Below are 24,514 nucleotides of genomic sequence, written 5' to 3' on the forward strand. Positions count from 1 at the left end.
TTCCTAGGGCTGAGGATGGAGGGACTGGCCCAAGGTCAGCCAGCGCACTTCATGCCTAATACAAACCTAGAACTGATGGTTTTCTGCTTTTTACCCCGGTATCTTTAACCACTACACCAAACTGGCTCTCTCTCATGTCATTTAGAAAATAGTTACAGCGGCTTGTTCTCCCACACCTTGGAGACAGGGCAATTGTGAAGGACACAGGCATTATGGTTGATTTATTGTTGGTATTTTGTTATTCTGGCTGGTTGGGTTTTCATACATATAACTGTCTTTTTATTTGTAACCCACCCACAGACAGACTTTGGAGCCAGAAATCAGAAAACTACAAACTGCCAGAAAGAATACAGTATATGATACCAAAATATACATAGCAGCAATACATGAACAGTATATCTAGCACTTTACATACATTATTTGGCTCAATGCAGTAAGTAATCCTGGGTATTTGCTCAATATTCTCCTCACCTAATCTACACTTTTGGGGTGAGGAGCTGAACTTGATGCAGGCAATTGTAGTGGGCCTCCTAAGAGGCAAATGGCATGACCATGCCATGATGTCATCATGCAAATTGCATTAATTATCCAAGTAGCATCATTTGTATGATGACATCATGGCAAGTGTGACCTCATGCTGGCAACTATCCGTGATCAAGCCCGAGGTTTGTTTGGCTTACATGAACCCAGACACTGTAATCTGAAAAACCATACTTTAGGGGCTTAGTCTGTCATGTGAAACAAGGTAATTGTGGCTTATTCAATTAACCAGTTAAACAACCAGAATGTGTGAATCCCATTTATGTCCAATGTGAGATGAAGGACTAAATGAAGGACTAAGTCAATCTTGTTGCACTTCTTCGTTTTAGAAATGTATTTTCTCTTCAGCAAACTTTAGTTGATGGGTTCCTAAAATACTGCCCTAATTTACTATCCCTGTTACTTGCCTTGAAGATAATGAAGCAAGCATAATGTACAGATCATGAGTTATATTAGTAGCCATGGCTCAGTAACTGGGATGTTAAGCAGATGGCCTTCTCCCTAATCACACTTATATTTTAAGCATTATTAAATTTGGGGTTAGTGAATTCAAACTTGTACTAACATTGTACTAAGGTAAACTTGACCTACAAAACCATTAAAATCTTTGAAAAACCATTCGCACCCACAGGAAAATCCTTTCCATATTCTAAAACTCGACCTTCTCCATCCCAATGTCCTCCAGAGGATTGAATTACAACATCCAAAATTTCTACCCAGCACAGTGGAGGATTATTCTGGTTGAAAGTGAGGGCAACTGCAATCCAGCACAACTAGAGGTTGTTGGGTTATCCAGAGAACCAAAAGATTTGGGCAACCACTGCTTGCTAAGAACAATGCAATATTCACATTTTAAATGTTTTAGTCAACAGGATCTCAGATCCAGTGTGTTCCATGTTTTTCAAAAGGCTGGACACAAGCTAGGAAGCCAATAAGTTCAACAGCTCCACAAGTTCAACGTTTTACAATAAGTGCAATTTTAATTCGCCATTAAATTCCCATTTCAGGTTTACGTAGCTCACCCATGTTACCAGAACATCGGTTCATCACTGGAAATGTCACCACAATAAATACATTTAAGAATAGCTGAAGATAAGCAATATAGAGGACAAGTATTGCTTTGGAAGATAATCTCTGGAGTCAATCTTAAAAAACAGTCGTGGGAAGAATCTTCTTAGCTAGGAAAGACACAACATGGTTTAGGCCCTTCACCAAACTTGTGGTAGCATCAATGACCAATAAGAATAAGCCCCCAATGCCTGAAGCAATATCTTTGAGCACACCCGGAATGGCACCCAAAGTGTAAAAAGGGAAAGACACAATATCCAGGATCAGATTAATGGGGACGCTAAGAATCCTGTAGGTCACCATGAGAACATTGTAGATGTTCTTCGCAATACCATTCAAGATGCTGACACCCACTTGGGCCAGGCAGATAAAGATATCCAGCAGGGCGGCGGTTATCCCTTTGATGAAGGTGCACACTGCGCTGAAAATCTTCTGGACGATGAACTTTACCAAACACCACACACATTTCACAAGCTGGCAAACCAGATACCACACAAACTGAAGCAGTTTCAAGATAGGGCTAACAACAAAATGAAAAAAGTTCTTCAGAAAGCCACTCTGCTCCTTGGCGGTCTGGGTGTGCTTATTTTGAGTGGGCTTTTTCACACATGTTGGTTTCTTCCCCTGGACTTCCTTCACCGAGTGCAACACGGCCTTCAGCTTCTTAGGATCCTGTCGATCGTGGCCACAGTGGTTCTTAAACAGCTCGGCTCCTGCAGGAAGCTTCTTCTCGAGAGCTTCTACCGTTAGGTCTTCCAGACGACTCTCAACATCGGCTTCTTTAATAAATCCCACCGACCAGGACTCGGCACCATTGTCACAGCAAGCTGCCAGCCAGACAAATTTGGGGACCGCAATTTTGTCCTTTACCTTAAGAGAGGAAGGCATTGCTCCGGAGAGGAGATGAAGATCTTTCCCATTTTGACAGTGAGGAGCCAAACTGTGGCTGACGAGCTGCTCTACTTCCCAGTGCCAAAGGTCCTGGAAAGGAGGGGAGAGCGGCACTGCGTTGGTCAGTGTGTGGGTGGCAACGTGATGATCGTCCTTATGAAGAGAGCTGGGGTTTAGGCGCCCCCTCTCATAGCCAGAGTCTACATAATCTGCCATGAGGGCCTGGTTTTTACCCAGATGTTCCACCGACTCTGCAATCTCAGCTTCCGGCATCATTTCTGCCTCATTATTTCCAGGGTCATCAATCTGAAAAAAGGAATAAGAGCAATTGCTGAATTCAGAACTCGTATTTGCAATCTGAGCCATTTCCCGTAAGGTACTAATGCATCCATTAAGGCCAATAAATGGTTGGAAAGAATATTTTGGAAATCTGCAGTGATGATGCTACCAAAGTGGATAATGAAACATCTGAGAGCCAGTTTGGTTCAATGATTAAGGCGCCAAGCTAGAAACCAGGAGACTGTGAGTTCTAGTCCTGGTTAAGGCATGAAAGTTGGCTGGGGTGATTTTGGCCCAATCACCAGGAGACTGTGAGTTCTAGTCCTGACTTAGGCATCAAAGCCAGGCAGGTGACTTTGGGCCAGTCAATCTCTCTCTCTCAGCCCAACTCACCTCACAGGGTTATTATTGTAGGGAAAATAGGAGGAGGAGGAAGTTTTAGGCATATTTGCTGCCTTGAGTTATTTATAAAACTAATAAAGGCAGAATATAAAAAAAAATAAACCTGCAAGCAAACAGCAGAGCTTAAAGAGCATCAAAAACGCCATAATTTTGGAAATCATAAACCATTTCCAATATTTTGGTGACGGTTGTTTTAAGACAATCCTGGTATTGCCCGTTTAAATTTGGAAAATTGATTTTTTTTATAACAAAGCCTGTGTCCAGAGTTAGAGCTTGAAATTATGCATAATTTTAAATGCTCAAAAATGCAAATTACAAAACATACGCTGCAACTGTTGAAATCTAGAACTAATAGTTAACAATAGGGACAACTGAAATTTCTGATTTTGTATTTGTTTTGGTACTATTCATTGGTCATGGAGCAATACATTCATGGACATCTTGGGAAAAAGTAAACTGGAAAGATTTTGAGGCAATCCAAGAGACGTTAGTACAGTGTTTCTCAACCTTGACAATTTTAAGGCATGTGGACTTCAATTCCCAGAATTCCACAGCCAGCAATGCTGGCTGTGGAATTCTGGGAGTTGAAGTCCACATGCCTTAAAATTGTCAAGGTTGAGAAACACTGGGTTAGTATATACTTAAGTTATTTTTAAAGGTCATGTTAGTAATCTCATGACATAGTTTATATATGATTAATATAACCATGATTTATGGAATTACTCCAGAAGGAGGCTGGCTTTGTACATGCAGAAACCTTACATTGATTGATTCTTCAGTCATGAAGATATATAAACCACCTGGATCAGCCTTACACATAGACCTGCCTTCTGGTTTCAGATTTTTGCAGCCTTGTGTTATGAACCGGTTCTTCTGACTCCTATTCCATAGTCAGAAGAGTTTACATTCTGTAACAGGGTTTTATGCCAATTTCTGATTCACAGAGTCTAACATTCCTTCTCCAAAGCAAGAATGAATTCTATGCCTTTGGTAACATCCTGACATTCCTCACCTTTTGTGAATCAGAAGCACATAATCAGAAGAGTTTACATTCTGTAACCCTCCAGGATACCTCAAGTAAAAAGCCTAGAAGTCTTTACCACCCTACGAAGGATAACATTAAACAAAAATGGAAATTCCCACGACATTCTTGGGAAATTAATAAGGACTACATAATACAGGAATGTGTTGGCCATTGATAGCTCAGTGGGATTCCATTAAATCGGGGGTCTTCAAACTTCATCTTCCTCCATTCATGTGAACAACAGTACACTAATACAACAGATAAAAGTGCTAAGCCCAAAATGAGGGTTGCACTTTGGGGGTTAAGTGTCACACGTGAGTGTATCATTTCAACTGGCTGTGCCTAACTGTTGTCAGTAGCAGTCAACTATTGTGCAACATTGCTCAGTGCAATTGTTTCACACATTCATCTACGGGTGTATTTTTAATGTGAGTTATGAACTACTGCCTGGAGTTTGTCTATGTCAGACGTGTCAAACACAAGGCCCGGGGGCGGCCCGCGAAGTGGTTTCATGTGGCCTGCGAAGCCATCCTGGAAACAGTGAGGGAATGGCCCCTACTGCCTTGGCCCTGGACCAGGCCGTCCGGAGCCAATGTACAATTTTGTGGTGGCCATCTATGCTGAAACGCATTCAGTCTTAGCTCCATAACCCCCCCCCCCCCCGCATGGCCTGAGAGGAACAGTGAGGCTCCTCCAGTGGACCATGCCTTGGCACTTGCCCTGGTCCCACCCCTTCTGCCAGAGACCCTCAGATCTGTCCCACTCCTGCCCCCACAGGCATCATTGACCCAAACGATGTAGAACTGGCCACACCCACCCAGTAGGCCACACCCACTCCATCCACGCCCACCCAGTAGGCTGCACCCACCCTGGCCACACCCACCCGGCCCCCTGAGGGCAACCACAATGCTGATGCGGTCCTCAATGAAATTGAGGCCCTGGTCTATGTGATGCCCTATTCAGTTTCGACTTACAAGCTATTTGTTCAAAGTTACAAAAGCACTGAAAAAAGTGATTTATAGCTGATCCTTGCACTTATGACCATGACAGCATGCCTGTGGTCACAGGATCAAAATCAGGCATTTGGTAACCAGGATATATTTATGAAGGTTGCAACATCCAGGTGTTACATGATCGCCATTTACAACATTCCCTGCCAAGCAAAATCAGTGGGGAAGCTGGATTCGCCGAATGGCCATGTGATTCACTTAACAACTACAGTGATTCATTTAATAGCCATGGCAAAAACATTGTTAAAAACAACTGTCTTGCTTGGCAAGAGGAATTCCTGTCTCAATTGTGGCCATAAAGAAAAGAGGACTACCTGTATTTGAATAGCTTTTGATTTTGCAAAATGCAAAAGTGAGTTAGGCCTCTGCCATTATATGAGTCATAGGCATTTTTGTTTCTCCCAGGCCAAATGAAAAAGAAGCAGCGCAAAAGAGCACAAAAGAGCTTGACCACTGAAAATATGCTACAGAAATAGTAACAAATCTTTCTCCTGAGGCATGTTGCTGAAATATATCTTACTACCCAACATTATCTTTGCAAGATCTCTTCCAGACATCCTTTCCCTCCTAACTACTGGGTGGCATGTCCTACAACCAGACAGTACAGTCGATTAAAAACTCGATACAACCAGACAATACAATCAATTAAAAACTCTATTCATACATTTTAAGCTTGAATAGAATGAATCTAATTCTTACTAGGATTCTTAGTATCATGCAATTTAGCTTGCTGGCTAATGTGAGGTTGGATTCAGTGTGTTGCACAAATCCAAGAAATGAGTTAATTTAGCAAACTGTTGTATGAAGGAGGTCTACTGTGATTCCTGTGCATTCTCCTATACAAGCTAGACCAGCAATAACGTAAAGTGCAGCCTGGGGATGATGAATGCTTTAGTCCAATTATCTAGAATGAAGAACGGAGGCTACTGTAGACATTGCCTGAGCATTTGTATAGCTGTCTCACTGAGGTCACAGGGGAATTCGGAGGAAATATTAATTTGTCGCTTAATGTTTTGCCATCTCAGAATGATGATGATGCTCTCCTGGGCCTTTGTCTGAAACCCAAACACCCCGCCTATTGTCATGTCCCATCAGGAAAAGCAGTGTTAATATCACTTTACAATGCCTTGGTAGGGCCACACTTGGAATACTGCATCCAGTTTTGGTCACCATGATGTAAAAAAGATGTTGAGACTCTAGAAAGAGTACAGAGAAGAGCAACAAAGATGACTAGAGGTCTGAAGGTTAAAACATACAAGGAATGGTTGCTGAAATTGTTTATGTCTAGTTTAATGAAGAGAAGGACAAGGGGGGACATGATAGCAGTGTTCCAATATCTCAGGGGCTGCCACAAAGAAGAGGGTGTCAAGCTATTTTCCAAGGTGCCTGAAGGCAGGATAAGAAGCAACGGATGGAAACTGACCAAAGAGAGAAGCAACCTGCCATTTCTATGTTCTCTTTTTACACAATATCCTGCAGTGACAGGGAAGAGAGTGTCAGATTAAGGGAATAAGAATCACAACTCTTAACTTCTTTCCTTAATGTCCTGTTGATAACACACTCATCCTGACACAAGAGGTTCTGCTGTTCTAATCTATAATACTCTTGCAACTAATGTGGGTTTTTTTGGGTGTATGTGTGTGTTGTCCATGTGACTTATGATTTTCAGTTACTTCCTGAACAAGTCCCTGCAGTTTTCGGCAGCATATATACTAAAATTGGAAAGATACCGGAAAAGCATACGCAGCTAAGGCAGTGAACATAGCCTGGCATTAGCTGGTTCTCCAAACAGGCTTCTGAGACTAATTGGCTCCCTGGACACACAATGCTTGCCTTTAAAGTGCCCTGTTGTAAGCCAACTGAGTCGTCACAATGGGATACATTTGTTGGAGGGACTCTCCCCCCCCCCTTGCCTTTTCCCTTCCCTATTCATCTTGCAGTCAAATATCCTTCTGTTTTGAGAAGAAGCTTCTTTGCAGACCACCCTGGCCAGGGCAGAGGTTAATACAATCCTGGCCTCCTTCAGAGGAAACATGGGAACAAACAGCTTATCAGGTCCTTAGAGAGATCATAAATAGCCTGCGAAAATTTAGGAAGGAAAATAAGCATACATGCCCTCTGCTTTCTTCTCAATATAATAGATAAGAGGCAGGACAGTACTGGGGAGGACATCATGGTCCATCATGATGTAAAAACTACCAGATTCCATCAGTTTTATTAAAATGATGGGGATTACATCAGAAGCTTCTGCAGCCACGTTAAGTGTTCTGGGATAGGGACAAACAAAACAAAATGAGATTTTATTTTAACTTTACAGCAAAGAGACATCTCGGGGGGATTTTAATTAAATTACAGTACCCGCATGGGATTATCCTAAGAAAATGGCACCCATGGAAAGCTGGTCTTACATTCATGGCAATCACAACTCAGATCCTGTCAAAAACACCCTCTCTGGATTTTTATCGATGGGGAACACCTCTCTTCCCAATTGTTAGGCAGCATTATCCTTTCTCTTCTTTGTTACAATCCAGAGGTTCCTTTTGGGCACCAGGGACCGGTTCCGTGGAGAGAGGTTTTTCCGCAGACCGGAGGCTGCATGGTTTTGTGTGCTGCCTGCATCCCACAGATGGGGCTTTGCTTGTTATGCAGACCGGTTGCTGGCATGCCACGGCCCGATATTGGTCCACAGCCCGGGGGTTGGGGACCCATTACAATCCATGCAATGCTTTCCTTTAAAAAGGTAAACTTTTCCATTCTGTCCAGTCATGTCTGACTCTAGGAGGCGGTGCTAATCTCTGTTTCTCAGCTGAGGGAACCAGTGTTCAAAGATGCTTCCATGGTCATGTGGCTGGCATGATCATATGCCGAGGCGCACTGAATGCTGCTACCAAAGCGGTACCTATTTATCTACTTGCATTTGCTTTCAAACTGCCAGGCTGGCCGGAGTTTTCCTTTACATACTTTCTGACACTAACAAAATAAACAGGTAGCACATTTTGTTAGTGTCAGAAATGCCCCCAGGCTTGACCTCACTTTGCACAAAATCCCTTCCAGTGATCTCTTGATCTTATCCTAGTTACTCCACCACTCTGCCCAATGATCTCCTACACAATTTCTTTAGGCCAGGCTGGTCATAAACAAAATTCTTATCCCCTTGGCTGATGGAGCATGTCTACAGTCATAGCGCTATCACTATCACCACCTGTCTCCTCTCCCTAGATCAGTGGTTCTCAACCTTTCTAATGCCGTGACCCCATAATACAGTTCCCCATGTTGTGGTAACCCCCAACCACTTATATATCACTGGGTGCCAAGGGCATGGCCAAAGAAAAGGGGAAAAAATGGCGGACAGCCTTGTTTGGCGACCCCCGTGAAATGGTCATTTGACCCCAAATGGGGTCCCGACCCACAGGTTGAGAACCACTGCCCTAGATAGTGATGGCCCAGATACAGACCCAACAATCCCACTTTCATGTTGCCAATAATTAGGGATATAGACTGAAGGCAGAAAGTAAACCCTACCTGCCTAAAATAATAGCTCCCCATTGCAATCCAGAAAAGTGTTTGTAATTAAGTGTTTACAGGAGTTGCTAATTGCACTGTTAAATTAACATCTAGCCACCCCTCAGTGATGAAGTCAAAGTGGAAAAGAGGCCAGCTTGCTACTAAAAGATGCACTTCGTGTGTAAAACTTCCAAGCGGTGGCTTCCCTGGGTAAAATAAAATCTCAAACGGCAACAAAATGGGACAATCTTGGAATTGTTCTGGGAGACCTTAGATGGCCAAACAGTCCTAAACAAGTTGAATTCCAAGATCAGGTTCAACACATGCGGCGCCTCATATTTCTCTGAAAAAGTTTTCATCAAAAGGAATGGTCAGCCTCTCTCTGTCATATCTGACAGTTTTTAGCCTGTGGTATAGCCAATATCTTGGAAAAGTTAACCAGCACTACATGGGAGGGAAAAGCAGAAATGTTAAATTCTGTGCCAAAACCACTGGCTGACCTTCTCCCTTCTGCTGCAGTTGGGAAATATGGAAAGAAAGAGAAGAGGATGACCAGCAGCAAGGTGGACGGACTGAGTTACAGTGGTGATGAGTGCGCCATTGAAAGACCAGGTTAGGGACAGATCGCCATGGCGAAAGCCTCTCTAGGTGGTCACTAAGAGTCAACACCAGTGATGGCGAACCTTTTAGAGACCGAGTGTCCAAACTTCAACCCAAAACCCACTTATGCATCGTCGGGTGCCGGGTGGGTGTGGCCTATTGGGTGGGCGTGGCTACGGTGGTAACAGCAGATTGGGTGGGACTAAAAAGTTCAATCAATCAATTCCAACTTTGCAAGATCTTCTTTTTTCCCACAAGAAGTTGAAATTGACTGATTGATTGAACCTTTTTTTTGTACATGGCAGCGGAGGCCTAAAGCGAAAAGGTTTTATAAAACCCAGCTGAAGGCCTAGGACTGGGGTGACGGCATGCGTGCCCACAGAGAGGGCTCTGAGTGCCACCTTTGGCACCCGTGCCATAGGTTCACCACTACTGGACTACACCAACTTGATGGCACATAATCAATCGATCCTTAGCCAGAGGTTTTCTGGGCATTGGATTAAAACTACCATCATCCTTTGCTGGCAAGGGCAAACCCTAAAGGGAATCACGTTTGGAGAAATCTGAACCTCAGATTCATTCTTCTTCAATCCGTTTGCCTTCCCCAAACTGACAGCGCACACCCATTTTATGTCTTGCTTTTCCTCAAGGGGGTCTAGCCTGTTCCATTTGTGGAATGCAATAGAGCCACTCCTTCACCTGCATACCTGTTTTAAAAGAGACAATTAGCAAATTGCAGAAAAGGATTAGCGTTGAATTTCCTAATGTTCCCTTCACATTTCCTTTCCTTAAGTCAAGTACCTGCATGCAGAAACATTCAGTCCTATCAGATACTGTCAGCCTTATCAGGTAGATCAGATAGAAACCATATCAGCTAATTCTATTTTACTGTAAAACAACAATAAAAGTTTGCAAGTCTGAAGGTACAATTCTCCTGCAGTCTCCTTTACAATCCAAGAAACTAGGCAGGGCCTTTTTTTAATCTCTTGCCCTTTCCATTTCACAACTGTGGGCTATGCCATCTCTTATCTAGTCAGCGTCTCTTTGTTTTGTCTCCCAAGGTCTTTCCCACATACCACTATGGATACTTCTGTAGTGACTCTATTGATACAGCTTCTTCTCTACCAGGCTCTAAGTTCACCTTTGCTTTACCGCACTTGGATTATGGCCAGATACTGGATACGAGCTTTCTTTTCAAGGAAAAACTTTGTAACTCATTATATTTATGCTTAGGGACATAAAACTACAGATTCTACATTGAGAACTGGGTATAGGGAACAGACATGATAAGTGAATGCTCTTGAAGCTAAATCTGTATTTCAAAAAAGACTTCAGCTTGCATCAAATGATTAAAAAAAACTCACCAATTAAAGGTAAAAGCTATTGATTTTTTTTTTAAGGGCCTTCAAATCAATGTTCTCCTGCCAACTGCCCAGACAAGTCTGTTTTTTTGATAAGATTTCACAACTGCTTGTCTTCCTTCTAGATTTGAGAGAGAGACTTGTCCAAGGTCACACACTGGCTTTTTGCCTAAGATAGGACTAGAATCCACCGTCTCTCAGTCTCTATTCTGATGAGTTAGGATTTCTTTTTAATTAAGACAGAAAAAATGACCCTTTTATCATCCTTTCAGAATTCTAGAATGGATGTTATCTTTTTATTTGAAATCCCCAATAAATTGTTTTAAAAAGTGAACAAAACTTAAAATAATAAGTTCCTCCCACGGTTTTTAACCTAAGGGCTCTTTCCCTTTCCTCCCCCCCCCCTTTCTCTGTTTTTGTCCTTATAACAGTACCTACTGCAGTAAATATTATATGAGCTTTCCTTAATTAAATTTGCTAAGCAATCAGTCTCTGTGCAATAAGCAAACTTATGGGATAGATGTGACTTCCTAAAATATTAACTCTGCATTTAATAGGATTCCACATAGCCATTCAGCCATTTGATAGTGGTAAAATGCCAAAGGCATGTCAAACTCAGGCTGATGTATCCAGTCAAAAGCTATAAATGATAAGATAAACATTTTTAAAGATGTGCATTTTAAAAGTATACAATATACAATTAGGACACCTAAATTGAAGGTAACAATGTGTCTACAGATCATAGTATATAATAATAACAACAACAATAATAACAATAATAATAATATATAATGCAATAATAATCTTTGTAAAAAAGCACCAAGCTGCTTTTAAAACCACAGACTGGCCAGGCTGCTGGTTTAGGAAGGAAAAGTCTTCTCTGGAGATTGTTACAAATATACAGAATGAATGAAAAGCACATGTGTGTTCATATAGATTATAGAATCATATGACATGAAAGCGTTGCAAATGTTTCTTCCCTTAGCAGGATTCACAGCCTCATGTTTTTGGTCAACAAAGAACCCCCCCCCTTGCCCACCCATCCCCTGATAATAGATTAGACTGCATCAGCTTTTGCCATCCTGTGAACCCTCCAGGTGTGATGGGTTTCTTTTCAACTCCAACAAGGCCCACGCAGCAATGCCAATTTACGGGAACAGAAGTCCGATTTATAAGGGACCCACACCTTGGAGAAGGCCCATCCAGGCAACCAAAAAAGAAGCAGCAACTGGGTGGTTTGGTGGATGACTTCACTGGTGGAATGAGCCTGACTTGCAGCTCTCTTCCTAAGCTGCAGTCCAGGGTAAACATGACTTTGCATATGCAAAGGGTTTAAGAGCTGGATTCTGAAGCCATCTCTTCCAGAGCAAACGCAACCCTCTTTTCCTTCTTTGCATCCCCACAACCCCAATAACTCTCCCATCTTGTCCAGAACTGCGCATTTCCTGCAAGGGCTCTTTGCAGAAAGACAGGCAAGATCTGGACTTGGGGGGGGGGGAAAGAAGGGGTTGCATTGCTTGCCTCCTGGATCCAGTGCATCTCCTCTTGCACCCGAGTGGGCCATCCCACGACAGCTGCGTGCTTTCTCCACGGAAACGCTCTTTTTCGCCCTCCGTCCCCCACCCCCACGTCCCGTTCCCGCCGCCGAGAGCCTCCTCACCTGCGGCTCCACTAGCCACCTCTCCTCCTTCTCCTCCTCCTCCACCTCCTGCCCGGCGGGGGCTGCCCCCTCGGTGTACCGGAACGCGGCGAAAAGCGGGATCTTCTCCCGCGTGCTGTAGAGAGTGGCGAAGCGCGGCTCCCCGCGGTACTTCTGGCAGATCTTGGCCACCTGCTCGGCCGGGAAGCCCGCGGGGGGAGCCTGCTGGTAGAAGAAGACGTCGCATTCGGCGAAGCCCGCCTGGTCGTCGCCCACCACTCGGCCTTGGGTCGAGGCGGCCAAGGCCAGCAGGGCCAGCAGACACGCGGGGAAGGCGGCTCTCATCTCGGCGCCGGTCCCGGGGTCGGCGAAGACGCTGGGATCCTTCCCCGAAAGGAGGAAAACGGCCGCGCGCTGAGGCGTACAGAGAGAGAGAGAGAGAGAAAGAGAGGGAGACGCTCCCGCGAAGAGAGTCCCGCGAACCTGGCCGGCGGCTGCGGAGCTTGTGAGCCTTGGAGCCTCTGGGCGGGCCGTGATATAGCAAAGGGGCGCCCGCTGCCAGCCGCTGCGCCTCCTCCAGTCCGAGCGCGCGCGCGCGGCGTCGCCTGCACGTGAGGAAGGGGGCTGACTCACGGGCGGGACGGCGCTCTGCACGCGCTCCGCGGCCTCGCACTCCCCCTGGCGAACACCCCCCCTCCTTTTTTTCTTTCCTTCCCCTCTCCCTCTCTCCTTCTCTCTCTTTCTCTCTCTCTCTCTCTCCCGTCCGCGCTTTTCTTCCTGTCTGCTCTACGTCACGGGGCAGCCTGACTTTTGGCTCCTGGCCATCACTGGTCGTCAGAACGGGAGGAGGAGGAAGGAGAGAGAGAGAGAGAGAGAGAAGGCGGGGAATGCTGCAATGCGGTCGGGATCCCCAGACGGGAGAGATTTTTAGTTTTTTTTTTCCTTTTTCTGAGGAGTCGGCAAATCAACGCTCCCTGCGGCGCAGCGACCGCGGGCAACGAATGTGCGGCGGCGCTGCGGCTCCCCGACCAGCCCAAGGGAATCCGTGCCCGCTTTCACACAACCGGCCGTTGGTCCTTGACTGCCTGGGTTTAACTTTTGCCCTGATCGGTGCGGTCGGTTTGCATGCTTGAAGAATCTTCACGCGTTCAGCCTTCGAATTTCAGACGGAACATGTGTGGCCCAAGCCCTGTGGTCTGTAAGACCCGGCTGATGGTGGAGGATGTGGCTGGAGTGGAAGCCAGCCAGTTGTATTTTGTGATTAATCGTGGTTAAGTAAAACATGATTTAGCATGCCACGGAAACCTTAAAACAGAAGGAGTTAAGACAGTTGGGATCTGTGGATCTTTGAAGGATTTTGTCACAAGGATCCTGGAACATAAAGCCTTAAATTCACAAGAAACTTTGACGACAGAGTCCTCCGGATTCCTAAAAATAATCCACAGGCAGAAACAGAGGCAATAAGGGTCTTGGCAGAGAAGGGTCATCATCAGTGTATGTCTATGACAGTGGTTCTCAACCTTTTTAATGCCGCGACCCCCAATCGGTTGTAAGTCGAGGACTACTCAACCGGTCGTAAGTCAAGGACTACTCAACTGGTGCAGCACCGTTTGCAGAATGGGGCTTTTGGCAGGCTCAGCAGGGCAGAGACAGCCTGGACAATTCCTATTGGCTTTTGAAAGCCAATAAAATTAGACTATTCAAGAGAATCTATTCTATTGGCTTTCAAAAGCCAATAGAATAAAAGGGAGTAGCACAGCTAAGGAAAAGGGGAAAAAAATGGCGGACTGCGTTGTTTGGCGACCCCCGTGAAATGGTCGTTCAACTCCAAATGGGGTCCCAACCCACAGGTTGAGAACCACTGGTCTATGGGGATTCTCAGTCCTCCAGGTCATTGTTATCCCAAAGATGCTTTTTTTCAACTGGACTTTCTTGTTTTTTCTTTGAAGATGTTTCACTTCTCATCCAAGAAGCTTCTTCAGCTCTTCCATTCCCCGCCATCCAGTCAGAGCTGAAGAAGCTTCTTGGATGAGAAGCGAAACATTTTCAAAGAAAAAACAAGAAAGTCCAGTTGCCTCACAGAAAAAGCATCTTTGGGACAGCCATCTGTATGTTCTTCTGTAGAACTTCTACATTGGGCACCATTAGTACCTACAGGTAATCTATGCTTAATGACCCTAATTGGAACCAGCAACTCCGTCCTAAATGAAGGAGTTGATAAGCAAAACATCACATAACCACCCCACAATGACAGCAGTCTTTAAGTAAATCTTCTGAGGTTGTTAAGCATGACATCGTGTGACTATAACTTGTGACCTCCTGCTGGCTTCCCCATTGACTTTCCTTGCCGGAAACCAGCCGAGAAGGTTGCAACCATGGGACTTTGTGACCATCATAAATGTGACCGTTGCCAAGTACTGAATTGTGATCCCATGACTGCAGGGATGCTCCAACAGTCGTAAGTGTAAGGATTGGTTGAAAGTCACTTTTTCCAGCATCATTATAACTTAGCTGCCAAACAAATGGTTGTTAAGTGAGAACTAAATTGAAAATAAAACCCCCTATTGCAGTGATGACCAGACTTTTAGAGACCGAGTGCCCAAAAACTGGCCCCACCCCTGCTCCATCCCCTGCCCCGTCCTGGCTCCACCCCCCATCCCGCCTGCCCGCAGGGCTACTCACTGCCTCCAGGGCCCGCCACAGATCACCCAGGCAGCCCAGCAGCACTATGGCGGTCACGCCCTGTGCTCGCACCCTGCAGCATTAGCTGTGCACAATGGGGTGTGAGGGCAGAGTCTTGTCTATGCTGCCTGGCTGCCATGTCCTTGGCTGCGCTGCTCCACATGGGCCACGCTTAGGGTTGACTCTCCTTCAGGGGGGCTGCTGGAGAGGAGGGGGTCACAGAGGGAGGCAAGGCTGGGTCAATGGCACGTGTGCCCACAGAGAGGGCTCCAAGTGCCGCCTCTGGCACCCGTGCCATAGGTTTGCCACCAGTGACCTATTGTATGTCTTAATACAGCCTTTCCAAAACTGAAATTCTTGAGATCCTTAAGACTTCATCTCCTATTATCCTCAGCCAGAATAGCCAATGGCAGTATCTTGGAGAAGGCAATTGTGAAACTTTCGTGAACTGTAATAGTGGAACCACCCTGGAGTTCGTTGTGCAGTTTGATAGATCTGCTTTAAAGAACTGGAAAAAAAATGCAGGAAAGAGTAGCCCAAATTATCTGTCATTCGAGTTGAAGGAAAGTACAGCATTTGGAGTTTTAGCTTAGAAAGCAAAAAACCGGGGTTGACAGAATTGATTAAATGATGCATAGTGAGGAGTTGGTTGATGTTTGGACAGAGATCATTCTTAGAAGCTCATCCTTCTTTCTTATCCTTGAAGAAAAATGGATTTTTTTTTAAGAAATAGCATAATGACTATCACCAGCCTAGATGGCTTTCGAAGGCAACCAGACAGATTTGTGGAAGATTATTAACGCTTCCAGTTTGTGCCACCATGAAGAATGGGAGATGAGTTAGATTGATGTTGTAAATCATCTTCCAGTGATTCTAAATCAAGGAAAGAAATATATCTAAGATCAGTTTATACAATGCTTTTATTGCACTGAAAACAAAATACTTAGAATGCACTAAAAGCAAAGTATTTTGTGCATGAGTTCAAAATATACATCTGTTTATAACCTTATCATAGCAGGTGCCGGTGAAAAGAAATACTTAATAGAATTAATTAAATGGTGCCTGATGGAGCCAGGTCAGGTCAGGCACATGTGTCCAGTGCTTAGAATGTCATAACTCAGTGACTTGTGTCCTGATGACTCGGCCTAGCAGTGTGATCTCCATTAAACAGCTGTTGTGTTTGACCTAACATCAAATGATTCTTGATCCTTATCGGCAGCTTCCCTTTTATTTCGTCATTTTGTGTTCGCACCACTAAGAAACATGCATGAGTGCAACGTCTCACTGATAAGCTTCATCAGCAATGTCACCACTACCAAAAAGAGCACATCTTTTGCTAATTTCTAATTCTCTGTGTCAAAGAATGTCAGGCTCAAACTCAGAAATAACATGATTATTTTTCCAAGCTAAGCCTTTTATCTCTAAATGGTATAGGTTGAACTAGAACAGTGTTTCTCAACCTTGACAATTTTAAGGCATGTGGACTTCAACTCCCAGAATTCCACAGCCAGCATTGCTGGCTGTGGAATTCTGGGAGTTGAAGTCCACATGCCTTAAAATTGTTAAGGTTGAGAAACACTGGACTAGAAGATCTCCAAGATCTCTTCCAACTCTGTTATTCTGTTACCTATACAATACACAAAATCTTACCAGACTGAGCGTTTTACTATCTGCATCTATAATATACTCTGAGAACTGTTAGGGAGAGTATGTCTTCATCTTCTTTCTCTCACACATATCTGGACTAGTTGCCTCTTATACCGCACTTGCTGCAGCCAACTCACCACGGCCATCTTGCCACAGCCAGCTTTCCATGGCCAACTCACTGTGGGACAATTCACCATGGGACAAGAGTTACACTAAAAAGAAATGGTGGAATAGAATCACTAAAGAAAGGATGCCAAAGGAGAGACAAAATGAAATGTGAAGGACAAAAACTAGAATAATGCTTTATTTTAAATAATTAAATTGAATTGTTGAATTGTCCTGTGACAATATGGCCATGGCGAGTTGTCCCATTCCACTTCATTGGAATCTAGCTCCTTACTACATTTCATCACCAGAAGGACATGTAATTTTGATTATGCACCTACATCATTTGCTAATCCCATCATATATGGTTTCCAAGCAACCAGTGCAACATCATTATTAAGAATCACGTGAGAAATTAAGTATGGAGGTCATTTCAGCTTCCATCTTTATCTTTACAGCCAATTACAAGGCCTGGAGCTTATAATAATTTTGTGGCAGGTAGAAATTCAAAATATGAGTTGTCGTGACTCATTTCTTTTTTTTTCTCCTGTGCTAGAGAAATGGAGCATATGTGAGAATTGTGAGATACCGTGATTGTCTAAAACAGATCAGTTATAAATATTCAGCAAACATGGTAAAAGTGCTTCTGGATTGTGGTGGGCAGGTTGGAGGATAGGATCCAGCTGTTTCCTCTTAAGAATTTCTGGCAATAGAGGCAACCCAGAGGCAGTTTGCTGGAGTGGTTAAGGTGCTGGCCTGGAAACTAGGAGTCTGTGAGTTCTAGTCCTGCCTTGTATATGATAGCCAGCTGGCTGGCCTTAGGCCAGTCACTCTCAACCCAACTAACCTCACAGGATTGTTGTTGTGGGGAAAATAGGAGACAGAAAGAATATTAGGCATGTTCACCACTTTGAGTTACTTAAAAAGTAATAAAGGTGGGATAAATAATAAATAAATGAACAATAATAACTCAAGTTTGAGTCCATTTTATGACTGGGTTGTCTGGGATTCAGGGATTAATAACTAAGGTAAGAATCAAGTTTTCTGCAGATATTTCAAGCTTTGAACTTACATAGGATAAATCATCTGCTGAAAACCTGATGAGTAGCTTGGAATTAGGGCTTCAAAGTCTTAAAATCAAGATAAAATCAGCTCCATGCATTCATAAAAAATAAGGGCCACGTGAGGTATTTACAGAAGAGCTTCAAGTCATCCTAGAGTTGTCTGTGGAGATTCCCAGTCATCCAGGTCATGGTTGTCCCAAAGAGGCAAGTGGACTTTCTTGTTTTTCCTTGAAGAGGTTTCGCTTCTCATCCAAGATGTTTGGATGTCAGAACTGAAGAATCTTCTTGGATGAGAAGCAAAACGTCTTCAAAGAAAAACAAAGAAAGTCCAGTTGCCTCTTGAAAAAGCACCTTTGGGATAGTTCCTAAAAACAATGAAATAGCTGCATCACTGAAGGAAGAGCTGGGCCAACAACAGTTATCATGCTCAAATCTTCTGGTCAGCTCCCTAGAAATTAGCATTCTGGGGTGTGTTGGAGACATCTAATTGTGCCACTCACCCACACTCATGCAACTGGATAGACAGCAATGAACTGCTTGTCCTTTGAGACTTAACAGCCAGCTTGCTTTAGTTGTATGGATTTTGTGGAACGTGATCGATACCTTCATATTTGTGGAACCCAATTGATACTTTGGTAGTAATCTCCCAAAGCCTGAAAAATCCAATGATAATATTTGCTTTAGGCTGTTGTTTGGTAAATAAAGACATACAGTAAAAGGCTTTCAATCTTTAATATTTCAGCCTAGTTGGATCCATCATGTTTTCTACCAATGCCGCTCTGCGTGGATTATATATCTTTATCTACTGAAGATGCAGTTCTTAATACTTGTTATGAAAGTTTTTTTAGCCACACATTGTCCTAGTGTTTGTTTTTGTTTCTTATGTTTCTTTTCTAAGGACTTTCGGTATTCTTACTAATCTTGGAAATTCCTCAGGTTTATTTTTCTCTGCGTCCTTCCTTCCTTCCTTCCTTCCTTCCTTCCTTCCTTCCTTCCTTCCTTCCTTCCTTCCTTCCCTCCCTCCCTCCCTCCCTCCCTCCCTCCCTCCCTCCTGCAAAACATACATTTTTCTCACAAATATCACCCTGTGAATAACTTTGAATAACAGAAAATAAGTTGTCGAGAATCACCAGTGAATTTCCAAGCCAGAATATGGACTTCAATCTGGATCTTCAGTTCCTAATCCCCGATTTTAACTACTATCCTACAAGGACTCTCAGTGGATATTGGAATGAGGTGATGCCAGCTGAGTTATTTAGATGAGTTATTTAGAACTCGGGTTCCTGGCAAGCTTCAAACTAAATTCTTACAATGAACAGGGTGTGGATTTTAAGCCTTCAGAGTTCCTTCCAATTCTGTCAGTTTATAAGCATTGATTCTTTGGGCATTGCTTCTTTTCCAGCAGGAACTTTATCTTTTAAATTATATTTTATTAAAGGGACTTTTACAGAGTAAAATACAAATTTTAAGAAATAAAAATAAATGGCTTCCAGTTTTCTTTACAGCAGTTATAAATGCATTTATACTTCATTTTCTCTCTCTAAAGTTATATCATGGCTCTCTTCTTTCTGTATTTTACCCTTTCCAATAATCAAATTCATAAATCACAAGTTCTTTTTTCCCTCCGGTTTTCATCAAAAAATCCATGAAAGGGTTTCCAGTCTCTGACAAATGTAATTTTTTGTCTTTTCTTTAATCAAGCAAGTCAACTTTGCCATCCTTGCAAAGTCTGTCACCTTCACCAGCCATTGCTCCATTGTGGTTATTTCAGAGTCTTTTTCATCTTTGTGCATTTAACAATCTCGCTTCCTACAGGATCTTTATCATAGAGGAGAAAGTTCTTTTGGTTTTTAAAACAAAGCAGCTCAAGTTACTGCAGACAAAAGGAATGCAATTTGCAATCAGTGGTGTATAAGTTTTTGCAATGCTTCAAACAGGAACAGTATCTTGTTCAAAAAAAGATCTCAGGCAGGAATGCAACTCAGTAGTCTTCACTTGATCTTCTCATTATGAGTTGGGTTTTAACTCCCATACTCTGAAGTTGTCTTGGCTAGGGAATATGGGAGTTACTTTTTATTGCAAAACTGCAGAAAGATAGACAAGTGTAAGCTTGTTTCTTTTCCCTCTCTGATAATATTACTTCTACCAAAGCCCTTCTTCCACACAACCTGAATTGTAAGCTAAGATCACATACATGCTTGCCAACTGCTCATTCAGTGATGGTTCAAAGTTACAATGGCACTGAAAAGGCAGCTCTGCAACCTGTCCTCAAAGTTGTGGCTATCAACTGAAAACCCCCCAAGAGGGAGAAGTGATTGGGAAAATATTGGAATGTGCAGAAATGAATAGACTTAACAATGACGATTAAAGATAAGACAGAGTCAGAGTACTATGAAATCTGGGGAACTTTTTATGACTGGCTGAAAAGAGAATACGGTTAAAAGATAGTTAACATCAATTTAGATCAATAGTTCTCAACCATTTTAATGCCGCGACCCCCCAACCGGTCGTAAGTTGAGGATTACTCAACCGGTCGTAAGTCGAGGACTACTTAACTGGTGCAGCACCATTTGCAGAATGGGACTTTTGGTGGGTTCAGCAGGACAGAGACAGCCTGGACAATTCCTATTGGCTTTTGAAAGCCAATAGAATTAGACTCTATTCAAGAGAGTCTATTCTATTGGCTTTCAAAAGCCAATAGAATAAAAGGGAGTAGCACAGCTAAGGAAAAGGGGAAAAAAATGGCGGACTGCGTTGTTTGGCGACCCCCGTGAAATGGTCGTTCGACCCCAAATGGGGTCCCAACCCACAGGTTGAGAACCACTGATTTAGATGGAAGAGGAAGGAGCAGATAAGGAGGGAGACCCAGGCGACACAGCATTGAATAACTGGAGGTTGTATAAATATTTATAGAAGTATATACTGAGAAGGTTAGATAAATAGAAGTATTAATGTAAGAGAAAATTAATCTTATTGTATATAATACAGAGAGGGAAATTTGGAGAGAGGAGTTGCTCGGACATTACCCCTGAATTGTATCTGAAGAGGGATGAGAGGGACAAAAGGAGAGGAGAGAGAAAAGAGTAAAGGAGGGGAGAAGGAAGTAGGAAGGTTGGAGGAGAGAGTGGTGAAGGAAAGAGAAGAGGAGAGGAAGAAGAGGGAATTAGGGAAAAAAGAAAAGAAAGGGAGAAAGAAGGTAGAGAAGAAGGAGTGTGGATGCAGTGAAAGGATAAATGGGTGAGCAACACCAAAAGTCATGTGTATGTATTTATTTCATTAGAAGTATCTTATATATAAGAATGTAAAAAGAATGTATGTTAACACCTGATAAATATAATGGTATATGTATGGGGGAGAGTTTGGAAAAATTAAAAAATAAATAAAAAAAGTTGTGGCTATCACAGCATCTCTGCAGTCACATGATCACCATTTGCAACTTTCAAGCCAGTTTTTGACAAGAAAGACTATGGGGAAGCCAGCAGGAAGTCTCAAGTTGTGATCATATGACATCTTGCTCAATGGCTGTGGGTTAACGACAATGACCCCAGCCAGAATTGAAGTTGTAAGTCCAGTGCAGTCACAAGATGTTTCACTTTATGACCACTTAGTGGTAGAGTTACCAGTCCTAACTGCAAGTTGGTACGTGAGAATTAACTTGTAATGCATGTAGTAAGTTGAATCACCATCTTTCTCTCTCACACAAAAACTTAGAAACAAGTTTTATTTGTTGAAAATAGTCATCTCAGAGATTTGGGGAACCTTTTGAGACAGTATCTGAACCATCTGCATACATTTTAAAAGATACAGCAGAATTCTGCTTCATTTCTATGTGCAACTTACCTCTTAAAGTTCCTGTTATCAAATGTGATTTTCATGCATTCTGTGTTATAAGCTGACATCGCAGAGCAAAAAGGAGCTGATTTCACAGTGGACAGTGTGGATAATAGGTAAAATGAAGCAAACTAGAATTTATCTGGCTAGAACCCAGAATGTCTGTATTTTCACTATATGTTACGGGCACACAGTTGTGCATGTGACCGAGTTTTGTTTCGGTTAAGAAGTGGACATTTTTAGAAAGATTGCCTTGAAGCAAAGGAAGCATTATGCTTTCTCTCTTTTCTTAAATATATTTTTTTATTAGAAAATTTTACATAACATTTGAAAAATATGGAAACATCAAAGGAAAAGTAGAAGAAAGAAAGAAAGAAAGAAAGAAAGAAAGAAAGAAAGAAAGAAAGAGAAAGAAAGAAGATAGATAAAGGAATAAAAGAAAAAGGTTAACACAAGGAAAAATGACAGAATAAGAAAGATATCTAAAGAAGCTACTTCCGACCTTCTTTGCATACTTACATAGTAATTACCATTTCCAAATTACATATTAACATTCCTTGATTCCCACAAACAACTTTTTTAAATAAATAAATTCCAAAAACATCCCTTTATTTTCTTCCATTTTCATCAAAGTCCATAAAGCATTTCTAGTCTTTTATTTTTAACAACAATATATTTTAATTAATACATTTATTAGTAATAAAAACTAATAAACTAAACTTGGAGAGAATAAGAAATAATAAAATATGGAGGAAAAAAGAAAAAGAAAGAAGGAAAAGAAAAGAATGTAATAAAGAGAAAGAAAAGAAAAACATAAAGAAGTGACCTCCAAAACTTTGCCACAATAAATACAGACATTTTAGTAATTTTTACCTTCTATAAGTTTACATCCCTTCATTCCATATTACATCCCTAATCTATTAGCCATAAAATCTCATTTTTTCAATCTGGTATCAGCAAAAAATGCCTAAAGAAGTGGCAGAACTTTTTGGAAGTCATAATAGGGGTGTTTTATTTTAACCTTGATCCTTGTACATTTAGCAGCCTTAATCTTTAGTTTCAATCAAATATCATCATAGAATTTGATTTTCTTTATTCCATTGCACAGACTTCAACGGTTTGATAAACTTCTTTTGTACATCCCATAAAAATTGGCCTATCATTTGTAGTTCTGCTTTCGGTATATTCTCTGTCTTATTAAATTTGTTCCACTTCTGTCATTCGTTCATTAACAATTAATACTCCTTCATTAACAATTTTTTGGACATTGTTAGTGACAGCATTGACATTGCAGTTTCTGTGTCCATTCTTCAAAAATCTCCTTTAATGTTTTTGATGTTATAACATTTTGCGTCACTTTATAAGTGCTAATAATTACCAGCTTCAATAACCGGTTTGTATTTTTTTCTTTTGCTTAGAATCTTTAGTTTCCTTTAGTTTCTAAATTAACTTATTAATCCTAAATTAACTTACCTTTGTTAATTTACAATGGCCAAAAGAGCCAAAATATTTTTTTTCCTATGAGAAGCTAATTACTCCAAAATCAATTCCAAAATACTGGAATTCCAAAATCCTATACTAAAGGCCAATATTCAAAATTTATCTGGAAGAAGAAGGAGGAGGAACTCTTTGCAATTACTTCTGTCCACACACTCCACTTTTTTCCCAAAACGATGAGATATTTTGTTATTGGTATTTCTCATATTTTATACCTGCTTAATTTGAGAGAGTATCACTTACCAGTGAGAAAAATGACTTAATGTGGATTGGGATGGAAAGAGGCTATCTGTCTTCCAATTTATCCCAAAATGCCATGGAACCTGTGCCCAGCACCTGAAGGAACATGTCACAAGCTACCTAAAGTGGCCAACAGGAGCTGATCTGATCACAACTCTCTCACCATATCATTAACAAAATCAACGAAGCAAACCAGATTGTGCCCATTGCAAAAAACTGTATCAAGAGCAAAAGAAAAAACATAACTTTGAAAACTGGAAGAATGAACTATGAACTGGCTGCCTCAGCTTTGGACTGGAGATGTGAAGAAGGAAACATGAGAACATGACAGAAAGAAAAATCATGTACTGTGCCATATCATGCCCTGGTTAGGAAGTTAGGCTAGAAAGTTGAGCTTCTTGAAATGGAAGAAAATTATAGTAGTATAAAACTGGCTGTCCCCATTCCTAATCCTTCATTGTGGCCTTGAAAAAGGAGATGGGAAAGAGAAAATGGTCCCTCAATCCTGAGAAAGTAGAAAGTGTGAGAAAGAGAGATCCTGACTAGCTTCATCTTGATTTGTGGTCAAAAGGGGCAGGGAAGGTTTTGGACAGGTTTTCAGATTCAATTAATGTATCCCAAAACAATAAATTAACATTCCTGGAATCCCTGCGGTCTCTGTTTCTTGATTTGGTCAGCTCAAAGGGTGAACATCATTCTATCTTAATTGCCTCTCTTCTAAATCACTGCAGCCCACTAACTTCCTCCAAAAGGGTGGAAAAAACAAAGCTTGACAGATTGTATAAATCTTGAGGCTGCCTTTGGATGTTGTCAGAAGACTCTTGACCTGGTTAACTGGCAGGAAGAGATGAAGACAACATCAGATATACATAAGCACATCTGAGCAAATCACTGCATAGATATGAAATACTTCACATGATGTACTAATTGTTAACAAATAATTATATATAAAAGGTACTGGGGAAAATGTCATGGGATACATTTCTCGAGCCATTCATTTGACAATCTATCACTTAGGAATGTTGGTCAGTTATCTACTGATGGACATTCCCATTTAATGGGAATTCTCATCACATTGCCGGCTGTAAATAGCACTGGTAATGTTTATCTCCATTTATATATCACTGCCT

General features: G+C 42.1%; 1 protein-coding gene across 1 annotated transcript; it reads right to left on the reverse strand.

Moving 5' to 3' along the window:
- Positions 1–204: 204 nt before the first annotated feature.
- Positions 205–13,086, reverse strand: ENDOD1 (endonuclease domain containing 1). Its single transcript, XM_039349073.1, has 2 exons — positions 12,340–13,086; positions 205–2,805 (listed from the first exon to the last, which is right to left on the reverse strand). Exons 1-2 carry the CDS (start codon positions 12,661–12,663, stop codon positions 1,687–1,689), a joined length of 1,443 nt encoding a protein of 480 aa, XP_039205007.1. The 5' UTR covers positions 12,664–13,086; the 3' UTR covers positions 205–1,686.
- Positions 13,087–24,514: the final 11,428 nt, after the last annotated feature.

The sequence above is a fragment of the Crotalus tigris genome, unplaced genomic scaffold (genome assembly GCF_016545835.1).
Source record: "Crotalus tigris isolate CLP2741 ecotype Arizona unplaced genomic scaffold, ASM1654583v1 scf7180000018224.911827, whole genome shotgun sequence".
NCBI lineage: Eukaryota > Metazoa > Chordata > Lepidosauria > Squamata > Viperidae > Crotalus > Crotalus tigris.

Coding starts and splice junctions, on each gene's coding strand:
- ENDOD1 (XM_039349073.1), bottom strand. CDS start 12,663: ATGAGAGCCGCCTTCCCCGCGTGTCTGCTGGCCCTGCTGGCCTTGGCC. Junction 2,806..12,339: donor GGTGGCTAGTGGAGCCGCAG/GTGAGGAGGCTC, acceptor TCCTTTTTTCAG/ATTGATGACCCTGGAAATAA.